Source organism: Lipophrys pholis (assembly GCF_963383615.2).
Source record: "Lipophrys pholis genome assembly, chromosome: 14".
In the NCBI taxonomy this organism is placed as follows: Eukaryota; Metazoa; Chordata; class Actinopteri; order Blenniiformes; family Blenniidae; genus Lipophrys; species Lipophrys pholis.
The window spans coordinates 27,729,194-27,746,704 of NC_137633.1; the positions used below are offsets into that span (position 1 = coordinate 27,729,194).

At 43.8% G+C, this 17,511-nt stretch overlaps 1 protein-coding gene across 2 annotated transcripts in view; it reads right to left on the reverse strand.

The window, feature by feature from the left end:
- slc4a11 (solute carrier family 4 member 11) overlaps window positions 1-17,511 on the reverse strand; it is a 126,499-nt gene that overhangs the window by 90,744 nt on the left and 18,244 nt on the right. For both annotated transcript variants that reach the window (XM_080480041.1, XM_080480040.1), the window contains exon 2: window positions 2,708-2,758. In XM_080480041.1, coding sequence (XP_080336167.1) covers window positions 2,708-2,758 — 51 coding nt within the window. The remainder of the gene's footprint in view (window positions 1-2,707; window positions 2,759-17,511) is intronic.

Consider the following 17,511-nt stretch of genomic DNA (forward strand, 5'->3'; position numbering starts at 1 on the left):
AGCCTAAAGTTCAGTTTCATGTAAACTTTATAATTCTATTACTGTGAAGCTCGGTTTGTTTTAAATGGATCAAACATGTCCATCTGCCATTAAACCTGTGAAAACTATGTTCCTGTCAGTAATTATCCCTCGTTATTTACCTCACTATTTCCTTCAAAGCTAAAAAATAACACACCTTGTCATTGAATATCTGAAAAAATAAGTCGTTTATCAGGGAGACAAGACGAGCCTTTCATGAATCAGCCAGTAAATGCAGCTTTTTGTGGGATTTTTTTGGTGTGTAATGGCTTTTTTGTGAATGGTAGAAAGCATCACAGGACCCAGCCTGGAGCCTGTTTGTGTGACTCATCCTATTCTCTCTTCCTGACACAGCAGCCTCCTTCAATCCGATCCCTCAGTAACCAGCGAGCTCCCAAATATCATCCCGCGATCGGCTTGATGCCACCAGAACAATACCTCATACTCATGCTCTTTATCGGCTGACCTTATCCGCGAAGAGGCCTCCATCTCACTTCATTGGGTTTGTCTTGCAGCGGGATCATCTCTCAGCACTTGACATTATTTGAACCTTTCGCCTCGTTCGTCCCTCTACGCCTCAGACTCACCGGCTCGCCTCTGACTTTCAAATCACCTTGAGAGTGAAATTATTGTTTCACTGAGAAATCATTTGCATCATTTGAAGAGGAAACTTATTAAAACTACAGATGCACCGATACCCCGTTTTGAAGTACAAGTACTGAACTTTAGCTAATTGCTGATACACGAAAGCGGCAAATCGCCTCCACATCCGCACAGCTCCTTTATCGATGCTACGTCACCTCCACCAGCCTCACAGGCAACATTAGCATAGCTGACCGTAGCGTCTCTCTCCGCGCTGCGCTATGCTACTGTAGACTGTAGACCGAGGGACCGAGCTGCTGGTGATGAGAGGATCCGTCACTTTAATCATGTTCAGCATGTAGCATGTAGCATCGTTGGTGTGTGAGCCTGAAACTCTTTAGCATGTAGCATGTAGCATGTCTTGAAGTTACGTGCTACACAGTTAAACTAACGAGCGACATCGAGCAACTCTGCTGGTGATGAAGTTTCTGGTGTTGTATGAAAGGTAGTTGTACACCACCAGCAAATTCTTTCAGATATTTTGCCAGAACATAATTTACTGTCTGACTTTTGTCACTCTCATTAATATTATAGAATCTCCAAACAGTCAACATCACTCGTTGTCTACTGTGGAGCTGCGAGGGACGTTGCTGACACATGACATAAAGTAATACTCACCGAGTTGTATCTGGGATCTTTCACGAGTATGAGTAATCCATGCAGTATCGGACCAGATGGCTGATATTGGTATCAGTATCGGTCCATCCCTAAATAATGCGATACTTATTTTCACCAAGAATATTACACTCTAATACTAATAAATTGATAAGATTACATAAACAGTTAGTGGTTAGAAATCAGGCTGATTGTGATTTTAAGAAAAGAGCATCTCTTCTCACGGTGTCATTCATAAACTAAATGAATCAATTGAAGCTGCCAGCTCACTGACTGACTCGTCTTCACCGTGACCGGAGAGTACAAGAGTGCAACATGCAGGAGGAACAGGAGGAACAGGAGGAACAGGAGGAACAGGAGCCGAGGGACGAGACGTCTCTGATATGAAAACACTGAATGATTGATGTGCAGCCCTCAAACCATGTGCAGCGTTCTGCAGCTGCCTTTCTGATGCGCATATCACACACACACACACACACACACACACACACACACACACACACACACACACACACACACACACACACACACACACACACACACACACACACACACACACACACACACACACACACACACACACACACACACACACACACACACACACACACACACACACACAGTCTTCCAAACTGCTCCATGTGAAGAGAAAACGTGAGGTTTGGTGTGATAGAATGACACAGATGCTCTGATACAGCGGAGCAGCTTCCAATATACAGGAATCTGACCCTGTGATCACCAGGAGCATCGGAGGAGCCTCCAGACCTGCTACTGAAGCTCAGAGACAACGAGCGACCGGCGGTGGGTAATGCTTACTTGCCAAGAATATTGTAATTGCATTTTATATCTTGATAAAAGCCTTCCTAATAAAGGCAGTTGTGCAGCAGGGGGCCTGGTGTGAATCCGCTGAGTGAATCGGTGTGCAGGAGGGGAATAATTGGCTGGGGGAGACGGGAGATCCAATGTAAGTATATTCTGTCCTGACTGCTTGTGCTGCACATACTAATTGGGTGCCTCTCCTCGGCTTGAAGGTAATGAAACGGCCGTGATCATAACAGCCGGAGCAAAGTTCATTATTTATATCCAAATGCAGTGGAGTGTGAGGGCTGGGAGAGGGCTTCAGTGTGTGTGTGTGTGTGTGTGTGTGTGTGTGTGTGTGTGTGTGTGTGTTGCAGCTCCAATCTTTAAGTCACATCTTTTGGTATGGATATTCTGCACTGAGCACATTACTAGTGAAAAAACATCCCTCCGCCTTATTTCTCATTATTGGAGCTGCAGCGGTGCTCACACTGTGGCTGAGACTTATGGATTTGTTGCTTTGCTTTCCATTTTTAAAACACTTGGGAAAACCACTGAACAATGTTGAAAATTCAGTGTGTGTGTGTGTGTGTGTGTGTGTGTGTGTGTGTGTGTAGTGGTGGCTCAGACTCACCCATTTCTTGAAAGAAATATCCATTCTTGGACATGCCCGAGGGCGGCGCCTCTGCAGGAGCAAAGCAGAGAGAAGGAGGAAGGAATCAGTAAAGTTTCTGGATCAGCGGGGAACAATTATTTAGGATTATTTTTCACACAGTAATTGTTGCTACTGGAAATGGTTAGAAACACAAACACACACCAGGATCGAACCCGTGCCAGTCATTTCACGTAAAACACATCATGGATGTATGGTCAATTACAACTACTTGATTTACTTATGAAAGTATCCGCCTTTCTGTGGTTCTGTGGAGTCAGAACCAGGAGATCCCACGTTTCCTTGTTAAAACATGTATGTCAATGTTGGACCTCAATCGAAATTCATCAGCTTGAAAATGTCCGAGTTTTTTGTCTGAGGGGGCGCACCCCAACACGAGAGCTTTTGATTGTCATCAACACAAGAGGCTGACATCATAAACCCTCATGTTAATTTAGCAGGCAGCCGCTAACTGCTAAGAGCTAATGGCTAGCCGCAAAAGGGACTAGAATAAACGTTGAACCATGTGATTTACAAATGAGCCTGTAAATTATTTTAAACACACACACACACTCCAAGTTGATCTCATGTCCATCACTATATTATCACAAAAACCAGCTGTGAACTCGTCGCTCACCAACAACCGCTTGTAACGCATCCAACACACACAACACATTCAACACATGCTATGCATGTAACGCATGTGCCTGTCAATCTCCTGGTGGATGTAATACATCACATCAACATGTTGCATGTGATGCATGTTGCATGTCACACCTGTATCACTTGCAATATATAAAACATGTGTGACACATGCATCGCTGTCTGCGCCACATTTCTACCAGCTTCACTTCAAAATTGCCAGCAGATGTTCCACGTCGAAGTCTTGAACAGAAAGTAATGAGCCCGGGGACGAGAGTCACAGACGGGGTTGGGACGCCTTGAGAGACGCTGCTACATTCTTTGTTTTTGTCTTACAATAGGATTAGCACTCGATAAATAGCTTGACGTATCTACTGTGTTTGATGGTGAGTTGTCCGGGACCTGACAGCAGCAGACATCACTGTACAGTATCCAGACCTCAAACAGTGCAGCTCAGTACAGGAAATGTCATAGTGTGTGTCATAAAAGCAGATTTTAGGTGGAATTTTTTTTATTCATTTATTTTTTTTATAAGTTTATTTAAAGGACAATGTGCAGTTACATTAAAAAGATGTCTGCACCAGATTTAGCACAAAGCTAATTTCCATCTATAGTCCTTACAAGGTACATATAACATACATGGCTGAAATTACATCAACAGATTAAAACTACAGGATAAAAGGTAATTCATAAATATCAGTGCAATATACAAGTACAAAGTGCAGGTTACATATAAGTGGAATATCATCAAGTTACAGTCTATAGCAGCGTTATTTAAATAGCAAAAGTAGATTAAGTGCAACAGTTTTGTTTTATTTTTCCAGTCCACATAACCCATAATTTAATTTGTACCCTATTGGTACAGTGTATTATAACACTGTCAATCTGGTAATCTGGTAGCCATCAGATGATACCCAGGAGGGTACCATCTGATGGCCAGATACCCGTCTGGTACTATCAATGTGAACAGGACTGCTGGTCTAAAAGCCGGTCTTTGACTGCCCGTGAGAAGCTGTGATATTCTGCGTTATTCTGTCGAGTGTCTGGGAGCCCATTCCATCTTTGGCTTTATATGAAAAGGCCGATGGAGGGAAGGCAGACCTTCTTTTGGGAATATTGCGGTCACCCTGGATACAGACCTTAATTCTCTGCTTGTTAGTTGAGGGCGTTGCTGTACATTTGTTTTTAGGGCGGGTGGGGCAGCATCATTGAGGATTTTATCACACCTACCAGGATCACACCTAGGTATTTGACTTCATCAACGTTTTTAAATCAAATAACTATTCATATAAATGTTAGGGAGAACACCTTGGTTTTGTTTTGTTTGTAAATACATAGTGAGGGTTTTCTCTCTGTTTAGCGTGAGGCAGGACATTTTCAGCCACTCTGTTCCTTTGTTCATCGCCCTGGACGGCTGAGCTGCCACAAGACTGGCATCGGAACCGTGAGTGAGGAACAGCGTGTCGTCGGCATACATCAAGACCTCAACGTCACCGCAGATGGAAGGAAGGTCATTGATGTACATGTTGAAGAGCAGCGGCCCCAGAATTTATCAAATGATCGAAATGAGGTGAAAATAAATGAGAAATTATATGAATAGTTCAGCCCCCGGTGAGCTCAGTAGGTAGAGCATGAGACTCTCAGTCTCCAGGTAGAGGGTTCATGTCCCATGCCGGGCGCCACCTTCCTGTGGGCTCTCCACCTTCCTGTGGGCTCTCCACCTTCCTGTGGGCTCTCCACCTTCCTGTGGGCTCTCCACCTTCCTGTGGGCTCTCCACCTGCAGGAAGGTTCTTAATGGTGCAATATGATCTGGGTGACGGTGCTCAGACTGACATCACCACCACCCGGGAACGGAGAAGAGGGAGGAGATGGAGGGATGGATGAATAGTTCAGGAAAAATATAATTAAATTTATGAATCAATAGTATTTTAAAGCAACATGTGGTAATGACAATAAAAAGATATAAGAAGACCTGAGTGACTGTGTCCTTGTGATGTAATGTTTCTGAAAGTTGAATGGTACTTTAAATGTATGTTTTTATATTCTTTCTGCTTTCTGCAATTTGTTGGAGCCTTTTCTTCCAGGGCTCCTCACTCTTCCTGGTTACCAGTGTTCTACTTGTTGCACAGCTTGAGAAGTGAAACTTTCCTCCCTAAAACGAAGCAATAATGGCTGAGAGATACCGAAAGACCCCGTCATCCAAAACCTCCAGGGAGAGATGTGATCTGAACAAAATAAAAGGTCTTCATTTATTACAGATAAAGAATGTTCAGAGGCAGCGTTTATATGCAACACGCAGCGGTTCAGTAATACATTCAACCTTAATCCACTGTGAGCTTCTGCTTCCAGGCAGGCAATCATTTTGCATTGGTGAGGCTGCAGCGTGTTGTTTTTTTTAAAATGGTGGATATCTTATTTTGGAATTAAACTTATCGTGTGAAGAGCTGCATTGCAAACGCACAGAGAGGGAATTCAGAGTACGACGTCTCAGAGAGTTTGTCACGCGGCCTGCCGGATGTGAGCTGCTTCCGGAGCGCACAGCGAGGCTGGGGAGATACCAGGCCAGCGCCGACACTGTGACAGGGTGGGGGTGGGGTTGGGGGTGGAGGTGGGGGTGGGGGTGGAGGTGGGCTTTAAGCCAACATGTCTACACGCTCATTTTGACAACCAAGAGATCAACACCACTGCTTACAGGTACTTCCCCTGATCTGACTGCGCATGCACGCACGCACGCACGCACGCACGCACGCACGCACGCACGCACGCACGCACGCACGCACGCACGCACGCACGCACGCACGCACGCACACACACACACACACACACACACACACACACACACACACACACACACACACACACACACACACACACACACACACACACACACACACACACACACACACACACACACACACACACACACACACACATCCTGCACTTGTCACCATCAAGCCGGTGAAGCGCTGACACAGCAGAGATGTTCCGTCTCCCCTCCTGGATTCACTTTCTTTGATGTGACAAAACCCAAACACACAAACACATACAACTTTAATTATACAAGGTGTTCCTTCACTCTCGGGGGTTTCGGCGCACAGAGAAACACAAAACAACGGCAAGAGTTAAAAAACCGGGGACTCATTTATCCCCAAAACAATTACGGGCCTGATGCACCGGACCCACTCGGGGCTGGAGAATTTGCATTTTGCATCAAGTTTTTCACTTCTTGTTTGTAACTTTTTAAACCTGCAGCCATGATGGTTTTTATCTCATGTAGACTTTATAGAGCAGTGATTAAAATACGTCCCAGTGGGGCTGCATTCATCATCATCGCAGTATCGTCATATACAATACAGACGTCACAACTGGTCAGTCAACAATCAGACTGTTCACAACAGAGAGACTTCTCTTCATTATTTTAGAATTACATCAAACAGGAAGACAATTGAGGTGAAACAACTGCAAACAACAACATAACAGCAAAAAAAGAAAGAAACTACAGTAATCCCAAATCCCCCCAAAACATTAACATCACAAACTTTAGCGTTGGTCATATAATCAACATCATTGATGAATGTTTAATAATCTTGTGCAGCAGCAGGTCCCACTGTGTGATTAAAGGATTGAAAATGTGTAGAAACACCCTCATGTGCCATTTATATCAAATACAATTGCTCATTTCAGGGTGGGAAGAGACAATCATGGACGTTTATGAAGGACGTAGAAGCAAACTGGGCTGATTGGATATTATCAATATTATGTTTCCTGATACCTGTATTGGATTGAATGACCCTTTGAATTCTCAAGCCTGTCCGCCCACACATTTTTTTGTTTGTTTCCCTTCTGTTGTAAAAAAGAAAGAAAGAGTGAAAACACTAATAAAAAGATTTTAAAAAATAAATGAAAAACAATGAGCTGAAGACACTAAACTGACCACATGACTGAAAACATTTATCACCAGAGTTCTACTGTAACTGATCATTTCAAAATATTACCATGAAAACAACTTCCAAGAAGAGGAAAAAGTATGACATCGTTCTAGTCGTTCAGGTATCACTGTTGATCTTTTACATCTGTTAATCTACCATCCAGCTTAATCCAACTTTCTCCGGTAAAAGCATCAAAGTCATTGACAGGGAGGAAGTCATGATCCACTGACCGAGAGACACTGAGAGACACTGACTGAGAGACACTGACCGAGAGACACTGACCGAGAGACACAGAGACACTGACCGAGACACACTGACCGAGAGACACTGACCGAGACACACTGACTGAGAGACACTGACCGAGACACACTGACCGAGAGACACTGACCGAGACACACTGACTGAGAGACACTGACCGAGACACACTGACCGAGAGACACTGACCGAGAGACACTGACCGAGAGACACTGACTGAGAGACACTGACCGAGAGACACTGACCGAGACACACTGACCGAGACACACTGACCGAGAGACACTGACCGAGACACACTGACTGAGAGACACTGACCGAGAGACACTGACCGAGACACACTGACCGAGAGACACTGACCGAGACACACTGACTGAGAGACACTGACCGAGACACACTGACCGAGAGACACTGACCGAGAGACACTGACCGAGAGACACTGACCGAGAGACACTGACCGAGAGACACTGACCGAGACACACTGACTGAGAGACACTGACCGAGACACACTGACCGAGAGACACTGACCGAGAGACACTGACCGAGACACACTGACTGAGAGACACTGACCGAGAGACACTGACCGAGACACACTGACCGAGAGACACTGACCGAGACACACTGACTGAGAGACACTGACCGAGAGACACTGACCGAGACACACTGACCGAGAGACACTGACCGAGAGACACTGACTGAGAGACACTGACTGAGAGACACTGACCGAGAGACACTGACCGAGAGACGTTGACTGAGAGACGCTGCCTACATGTGACAGGAGAAGAGATTGAAACAAGTTTACTGACCATTTCAGCAGTTTTGGTTTATTATCAACATTTATGCATCAAAATAGGATCTTTGTTGAAGAAACGTTGGAAGAAAAGAGCAAGAAAGTAGAAATTAAGCTTAATCTCCTTTTTAAGAGGTTTTTGTTTTGACTCTCAAATCTCCCGTTTTCATTTTGAAGGTTTCCCAAAGGAAGAAGAGGGAGGGGCTTAGAGGAGGAGGATTCACTGAGATCACACAGATTTCAGTTCTACATGTCTTCATATACACACCAAACTATTTCACAGCTGAAAATACAGGAAACAATCCAAAAACAATGTAATTCTATTGTATAATTCTATAAATTAACAGAATTTAACCCCACGAGCCACATCTCCATGTCCATAAAAGACCTTTATGTTTTTCTAAACTAGACTTTGTTTGGATATTGAGCCGTCGCCTCACTGAAGCAAACGTTGTTGTGACACAACAAAACAAGCCGTTGCACCCAGAGGACGAGCGTACTGATGTAGTGAAATCCAGAGCACACATAACCTTTACATCTCAGTGTATTACCTCACCTTTACATGTGTGATTCTTCCTACACTGTGTGTATTTATTCTCATACGTGCAGCTCCATCAGCGTTCACGTTTCTCGCTTCCAGCTCAACTTATGATGCTTTTCAACTCCCTCACCGGCAGAAACGCACCTTAAATACACTGTAAAATATGCAAATCCAAAGAAAAACATGGAATCTTAAACCTTTAAACAGTATTTTTCTGTGGGGTTTGACATCCTGTTCTCTTCAGTGTTTCTGAACATGTGCTGTACGCCTCTGCTGTAAATAATGTTTCTGTTTGACCTTGTGAGTCTCGTGTACACGAGCATCACAGCTCACAGGATTTCTGTCAAACATGAGAAATGAATCAACAGTGGAAAACTGCCAAACAACAAATAGTTTAATCATTGTCAGAAGAAACTGCAGTATTCATACAAAGTGTTACGAATACATGATTAAATACCATCTCACTGTAATGAAACTACTTTGAGCATTGATGTGCAATCAGTGAAGCATCTTCCTCCTCTAACATCCAGATTATAGAGCATCTTCCTCCTCCAACATCCAGATTATAGAGCATCTTCCTCCTCTAACATCCAGATTATAGAGCATCTTCCTCCTCCAACATCCAGATTTTAGAGCATCTTCCTCCTCCAACATCCAGATTATAGAGCATCTTCCTCCTCTAACATCCAGATTATAGAGCATCTTCCTCCTCCAACATCCAGATTATAGAGCATCTTCCTCCTCTAACATCCAGATATTAGAGCATCTTCACTTGTTAATCTGACTGTCACAGTTCTGCAAATGCATCACAGCAAAATGAGCATTGATAAATCAGGTTTTTTTCATGAGACAAAACTGACGGTTACTTTTTAACTGCAGTAAAACCCAGTCTTTGAAGAGTCTAGTTATTCTAATCAAGTGCAAATCTGACAAATGTTCAGCTTACTGAAGGATTAAATAATCAACCAGCTATTTTTGCATTCTTAATAACGGTACAAGCTTTTCTCTGTATTTTAAATGCAAAAGAAAGCAAGTAAACATGAGCTGCATCCATTATTATATCTGCTCATGCATACTGCTGTTGTAAGTAACTCATACATTTCTTTTATATTAAAAAGTGATGGGACATTTCATTAAGGAGTGACGCTGTCAGGAGTCAATATGAAAGCTAAATTGTCCAGAAACGCTGCAGTGCTTTGTCTGAATAATGCTGTAAAACAAAAGCCAGAGGGAAACAGCAGTGTTATGCAATTCATGTTAGAAAAGGGGCTTTGTGTTCCTATTATTGTTTGTTTTCTTCTAATCCTGATTATTAGTGGCGGTAATAAGTGAAGAGCAGCAACAGCCCCCAGAAAAAGAAGACAGGATAAACCCGTCAGTCCGGGTGAAAATAATCCTGAAAATGGAACAAATGTACAGAATGTGCTGAATAAATATAAAGAATAATCAGAGGAAGATGTTTAAAAATGATTGTCTGTTTCAGCTGGACGGCTGGTTTGTGTTTCTGTGAGCTGTGCTGCTCTGAGCTCCGTCATCGTCCAGAGTCTCTGCTTGTATGGAGCTGTTTGGCACCGACAGATGCAGGAAGAGATTTAGAAGGATTGGAGGCGAACGCACTTTATCCATGTTCCAGGCTTTACCGTTTCAAAGGAAATACAGCCAGGGTGCTTCGCCGTCATCAAACGCAAAACTCCACGATATGAGTGAGTGATTGTTTGAAATCTAAGCACCCCAATGGGAACATTAAGACGAGTCACGCTATCTGGGGCAGACCATATGAAGGAGCTGCTTGATTTTCTCAACGCCAGCATCTTTTTTTAATGACTATTTTTCATCACATCTAAACTTCACACTGAGTGAGAGCCGACAGTCAAGTCAATGAATCCTCCCTTCGACTGGAATATTGACTTCACACTGGATATCTGGGAGATGCACAGTGGTGAAGTGGTTAGTAACACTCACCCTGTTCCAACACCAGAGACTGAAGCCATTTTAACAGACAACCTCTTCAGCCAAATCACAAAGCACCATTAGAGCTCCACACTGCAGGAAGCACGGACCTTCACAATCAGCTAAGACGTGATCACGCTGACAACCAAGCCTGCTGAGACGAAGGAAACAGCAGCACGCAGGTATTATGCTCCACACTGGTTCCACTGCGATGGACGGAGAACCGGTCCAGGACGGACTCTATTTTCTGGAGTATAAGTCACGTCTGTCAAAAAATCCATCATGGAGAGTAAAAAACCAAACAAAACAAATGTATATAAGTCTTTGTGGTATTTCAGAACATTTGTCTCGTTGATGATCTCGGTCCTGCCCCACCTTTACAGAACCTTCTGTAAATTAGTTTCTCAGCTCACATTACGAGACAAACAACTACAAAGTATGGAGTATGGAGTTACCGAACCCGAACCCGAGGCCCTAATGTCAAGTGAAAGCAAAACAACTTTCATTGCGTTTTGGGGGAACTGGAACCGACTCCCGAGGTGGGGAACTTTTACAAAATGCTACGTCTCCTTCTCTGTGGAAACAAGGAATATGCAACTTTGAAAACATTTGTACTCTGTCTCCATGGAAACGGTGGAAACGCTGCTATTGGTCCTGCTCACTACGGCCAAAGTAACTAGTAGTTCTGCACATGCTCAGTAGAGACAATGAGAACAATGTTTCCTCCGTGGTGTCATGACTCCCAGTCCATATTCTCCTAGACTTGGTAGTTTTATTTTGACAGTCACCGTAATAACAATCCAATTTGGTTCTTTTATTTTGACAGTCACCGTGATAACAATCCAATTTGGTAGTTTTATTTTGACAGACGTGTTTTCTCATTGTTGATGTTTAGAGCCCATTGTTCTCTGCAGCATGTGTGTGTGGTTTCAGTAGTAAAACAAACAACAGCACCAACTTGTGGCCCAACATGAAAACTACATTGTTTTCAGTGTTTGTCCTGTTTCCACGGAAACTGACATTTTTTACAGAAACTTCTCTGAAATGAAAACTCGAAAACGCGTTTTGGCTGGAACCGTTGTGTGAATAGGGTCTAACTTCCAGGTCTACAAAATGTTAATGATGCTGCAAACTGATGAAGTGCCATCTACCTGAGTGGAGGTGTAATCTGGTACTTTTTATAAAGGATATAATCTGAGTAAATCAGGCCTATAGTTGTATAAAGCCTTCTAAAAATGGATGACTGGACTCCGTCTCTGCTGTAATGGGCTGCACACACAGACATGATTGTTGGACAGAGCTGATTAAAGGCCTTTCTACATACTTCACGCTCTGATGCTCGTTCACAGACAGGTTCATTAGCAGTCATAAAGGTGATTGTGATGAGAAACCACAAGCTGATTCTTCTGAAATGTGAAGTGACGCACACCGACCACAATCTTAACCCCTCACCGCAAACCAGGAGGGAAAGCAACGCGTTACAAATACTCACATTCCTGAGTATAACCTGCAGAAAATTTACTGAATCCTCCAATTCACAACAATCAGTCTAATTTCTATTTATTAAATTGCAACTCACTGCAGTGTCCCAAAATTCAAATATTCACATCCTTTGACCAATTTTGTCTCTAATAACTTTACAAAGAAACTCATATCTTTCAATCTTTGCTTTATATCAACAGTAGTTTACAACAAATGACCACAGTGTAATTTGTATACTTTAATATTTTCAGAAATAAGTTATATTCCAAGCACAAAGCTCTTTCTAACAGTCCTCTTAAAACAGACTAAACAACAGAAAGCTGCAGGAGGCGCAGGCAGGACGTAGTAGTTTACCAGCAGGTTTATTCTTACCAACTCTTTGACAAACAATTCTAATTCTATAACACTGAGTTTTTCCTCACTCCTGAACCTGTAATGCTTCCTGTGGGCTCTCCACCTTCCTGTGGGCTCTCCACCCTCCTGAGGGCTCTCCACCTTCCTGTGGGCTCTCCACCCTCCTGAGGGCTCGCCACCTTCCTGTGGGCTCTCCACCCTCCTGAGGGCTCTCCACCTTCCTGTGGGCTCTCCACCCTCCTGAGGGCTCTCCACCTTCCTGTGGGCTCGCCACCTTCCTGTGGGCTCTCCACCTTCCTGTGGGCTCTCCACCTTCCTGTGGGCTCTCCACCTTCTTGTGGGCTCTCCACCTGCCGGAAGGTTCTTAATGGGTCAATGTGATCTGGGTGACGGTGCTCAGACTGACACCCCCACCACCCGGGAACGGAGAAGAGGGAGGAGATGGAGGGATGAACATTTAATGTGAATAAATATCTGATGTGCAAAGGGGAACTAAAATACAAAAATGGAGTACTGAACTGCAAATACACTCTTATTTGATAAAACTGAAGAGGCTTCATTGTTGCATAAATGTTCCCATAATGAAATGAAAGAAACATTATAACAGTTTTCATCTTTTGTCTCAGAGCTAACGGTTCATTTATCTCCTGATCTGTGCAGACTAAATGTAGAAATAAGTCATCGTTGGATTATTTTCACATCAAATCCCTTCCTTTACTCTTCTCGCGGATCAGCGTGGAACGTCTAATGAATCACCCTGCATTCAATAAAACACTGAGCTGAATTTCTATCGTGATGCATCTACGTATCTGTCTGTGCAGATCTAAGCGTCGGTCTCTGGATTGTAGGAGGAAAACATCCAAACGCCATCAAACCTGAACTCTATCAGACGTCCGAGAGTGAAACACTGCTGGTCCCTGAAGGGAAAACACGAAGACTCTCTTTACAAGACAAAGCAAAACTTCCGTAGCATTTCGTTTACAAGAGGCACTGAAACACAACTTTATGAAAACGCTCCGTCTCCGTGGAAACCGAGGAAAACACAACTTCTGTGAACCTCTGGTCCTGGTCCTGGTCCTGGTCACCACGTTGGTAGTAACTAGTCGTTCTGCACATGCTCAGTAGAGACAATCAGAACAAAGTTTCCTCCGTGGTGTCATGGCTCCCAGTCCATATTCTCCTGGGGCCTGTATTACGAAGCATGATCAAAATATCCAGGATCTCTCTCTGGGGGCTTTTCCACCAGAAAGAACCAGTTGCTAGTTCTGGTCCAGGGCCAGACTTAGCACCAAAGAGGAGCCAGACTAAGGTCCGACGCATCATCAGCTGGGGGTGGAGTTATCTCTGGAGTTATCTCTGGAGTTATCTCTGGAGTTATCTCTGGAGTTATCTCTGGAGTTATCGCTGGAGTTATCGCTGGAGTTATCGCTACCTACAAGACGGAGGCGAGGCTGTACCGTCTTTCTGAAAACTCCAGCAAACAGAGCCCCAGAGTGGTTATAGAGAAAAAAATAAAAATACACGTGGGAACGATATAATAAATTGTTCCCTGAAGTTAAAAATACGAGGGAACGGGATTATTTATTCCGAGTTCGTGGAGCCGCGGCTCTCGAGATGCTGCAGAGCTCCACCTGTCAGTCAGCTACGTCAGATATAATTTAGAAGTAGTTTTACATTGGGGTTTATTTCACACTTTTCATGGTGACATTATTCTAACTAACGTCACGTCCAGGTCTTATTTCACCTTCTGACCGCCGGCTGAGGAGCTGCAGCCGCTGAGCAAGGCAGTGTGAGGCAGCAGGGGGCGCTCCGCTCTGCTCAGAGACACTCCAGTATTATTTTATAACCACAGAACTTCTTTATAATGAATACTTTTGGTTCATCAGCAACTAAAAAACAAACTAAATACTACTGTAAATGAACGCTTGTAGTTTATAGGAATAAAATGAGCCTTTTAACGGCTTCATGTGAAAGAACTTTAATCAGAGTGTTTACGTAGGTTACCATGGAAACAGTTCTCAGAGCTTCGTTCTATCATTCTACACCTCCATTCTTCTCCGATGTTGAAGCTTTTGATTCAGACACTCCCAGAAATAAAGGGAAAGGAGCAGAAATTCACTATGTAATGCCCAAATGGTGAAAAATAAGACCCAATCTCATACATGCATTATTATTTTCCCCTCTATGTCCACTCTGGGGCTCCGGACTCAAACAAGATGGACGTGAAAAAACACCAATAGATACAAAGAGACGTAATGTCTTCTGGCTCTTTGGTGCATCAGAGGTTCAGGCCAGACTAGATGGACCGACCCGGACTGAACCATTGAATATAGTCCGTCTCCTTGTACCTGGATGAGCGCTGTCAGCGCCAAATTGGTGAAATCAGTGACGTATCACGTTTTGGAATGACGCAATGACGTGGTTCTCACTGGCTCCGTTAACGGTGGAAAAAGAACCGGTTCTTTGGTGGTGCTCATTTAAGAACTGGTCCTGAACTAGAACCTGGTTCTTGTTGGTGGAAAAGCCCTATCTGTTTCCTGGGTTAACTTATCCAGACATGCGCGATCCTGATCACCGTTACTACCAAGCAGGTTATCAACTCGCTGGTTCAACCCAGACCTACGTGTGAGCGTTCACGTGAGAGGGGCGGAGCTTGCAGCGTCTGACCAATCACACACAGAGAAACCCTGCAGAGCAGTTAACAGATTACTGAAGGAGCAGTTAATCTCTGAGATTATGAAGAATTCAAACTCATCCAGCAGCTCAAAGCAACACTGCTGCTGCAGCCAAAGCCAGAACCTTCCTGACTTGTTAATGCTGACTTGGTGAGATTATACCAGATTAATTCATCAGTGATATAAACAGACAGCACGTCTGATCAATCAGTTTCACTTTATTCCAGCAGAAACGTGTCGGGAAACTTCCTCACTGATCTTCTTTTAGTTTAGATTTCCCTTCCAGTTGTTTTGAGGCTGAGTTTCTCTTGTGTTTGAGTTGGAATATTAATTCATCACTGCGACGACACGAGTAGTTCTGGTTCCATAAATTCATGTTTCTGCAGTTCTGTCAGGTGTGATCATGAACCTCATTAGGAGCTCCGACCTCTTATCCAGAACATAACCTGCTCCGGAGCAGGTTAGACTTTCAGAGTAAGTTACCATGGTGATTTATCCTGGTGAGAAGTGAACCAGAGTTGTATTAGAGAAAACCAGAGTTAATCCTTGAAGTTATCTGGAGAAGAGAAAATCCAGCTTCGTAGTACAGGCCTCTGGACTTGGTACTTTTATTTTGACAGTCACCGTAATAACAATCCAACTTGGTGGTCTGTCCACTAGAATGTCAGTGTTCTCCCGTTCTTAATGTTTTGAGTCTTGAGTTGTTCTCTGCTGCGTGTGGTTTCAGTACGAGAACAAACAACAGCGCCAACTAGTGGCTCAACGTGAAAACTATGTCGTTTTCAGCATTTATGCCATTTTCATAGAAAAACTTTGAAAAACGATTTGCAAAGTTGTCGTGTAAACGCGGTCTAACTGTAGAAATGGGTTTTCTAACCGGGGCGTCAGATGGAAACTAGCTACGGCTAAAACCTGGTGCAAAGCATCTTTTCTTTAAGATGAATGTTTTTGTACATGGTCCCTGAAAAATAAACCTAATAAATTTAAAAAATGTAAAAAGACCTGGAAAGTAAAGCCTCTCTGTGTGAAGTTTGCATGTTCTCCCTGTATGTGCATGCTTTTATTCTGCATGTCAGCTGGTAGAGGCTCACGGTCGTAGCTTCAACAAACCATGTATACAACATAAACATGTGAACTTTGGTCTGCGTCAGCATGCATGAATACAGAACAGGACAGATTTCCGTATTGGCAGTGTCTAAAACTCTTTCAGAAAGAACTTCTGAAACCGGTTCAGGTTGTTGTTTCACATTTCAAACCTACTTCTTTACCTGAACAAACTGAAGCTGCAAACAAGTACAACAACCCTTCCAGGAAGACAAACGTGAAATAAAATTCACGGTAACGTCGACAGGAAACAGGAAGTCAGAGCTGGTTTGAGTATCAATATACACATCTCATCTCTCCTGCTTGTGCGTGGGTGTGTGTGTGTGTGTGTGTGTGTGTGTGTGTGTGTGTGTGTGTGTGTGTGTGTGTGTGTGCGTGCGTGCGTGCGTGCGTGCGTGCGTGCGTGCGTGCGTGCGTGCGTGCGTGCGTGCGTCAGCCCTTTCATCATTGCCAGTCAGTTGAGTTTTGTGTCACAAGCCGAGAAGCGAGGAAGCGTCTGCTCTGCTTAACACTCGATGTCGTGTCAGAAGACGCCAAATGACAAACTCATCCTGCCTGATAAACCCAAAAACTTGGTCTGATACCAGCAAGAGAAAAAAAGAGGAAACAAGATGCTTGATGCTTCGCAGCGATTGTGGTTTAGTGTCAGTTTGAGGATGAATGACACAACAAGTAGCAGCTGCTGCACAAAGACAGACTGAGACCGAGGAGCTTCAGCAGACCAAATCTCCACCTGAGATGTTTAGATGATTCATCACATCTAGAATTTGCAACGCCGGCTGAGAATCAAACAACGGCCCACCTCCATCCAGCTTTGGATCTACTTTTTGATCCAAAGTGGATAAAAGGTGAAGAGGACACCATCCCTCATTGGCATGTTCAACTCATGAAAACATCCATGCTGGTCTGTGTGCTGGTGCAGTGGTTAGCACCGCCACCTCACAAGCAGAAACTCCCCGGTTTGAGTCCAGCTTAATGTTCTGAAGTAGTTCTTTGTGGAGTTATCCTGACCTCCCTGTGTTCTCTAAAGCATATATTTGAAATCGGTTCACTTAACGTTTCATGA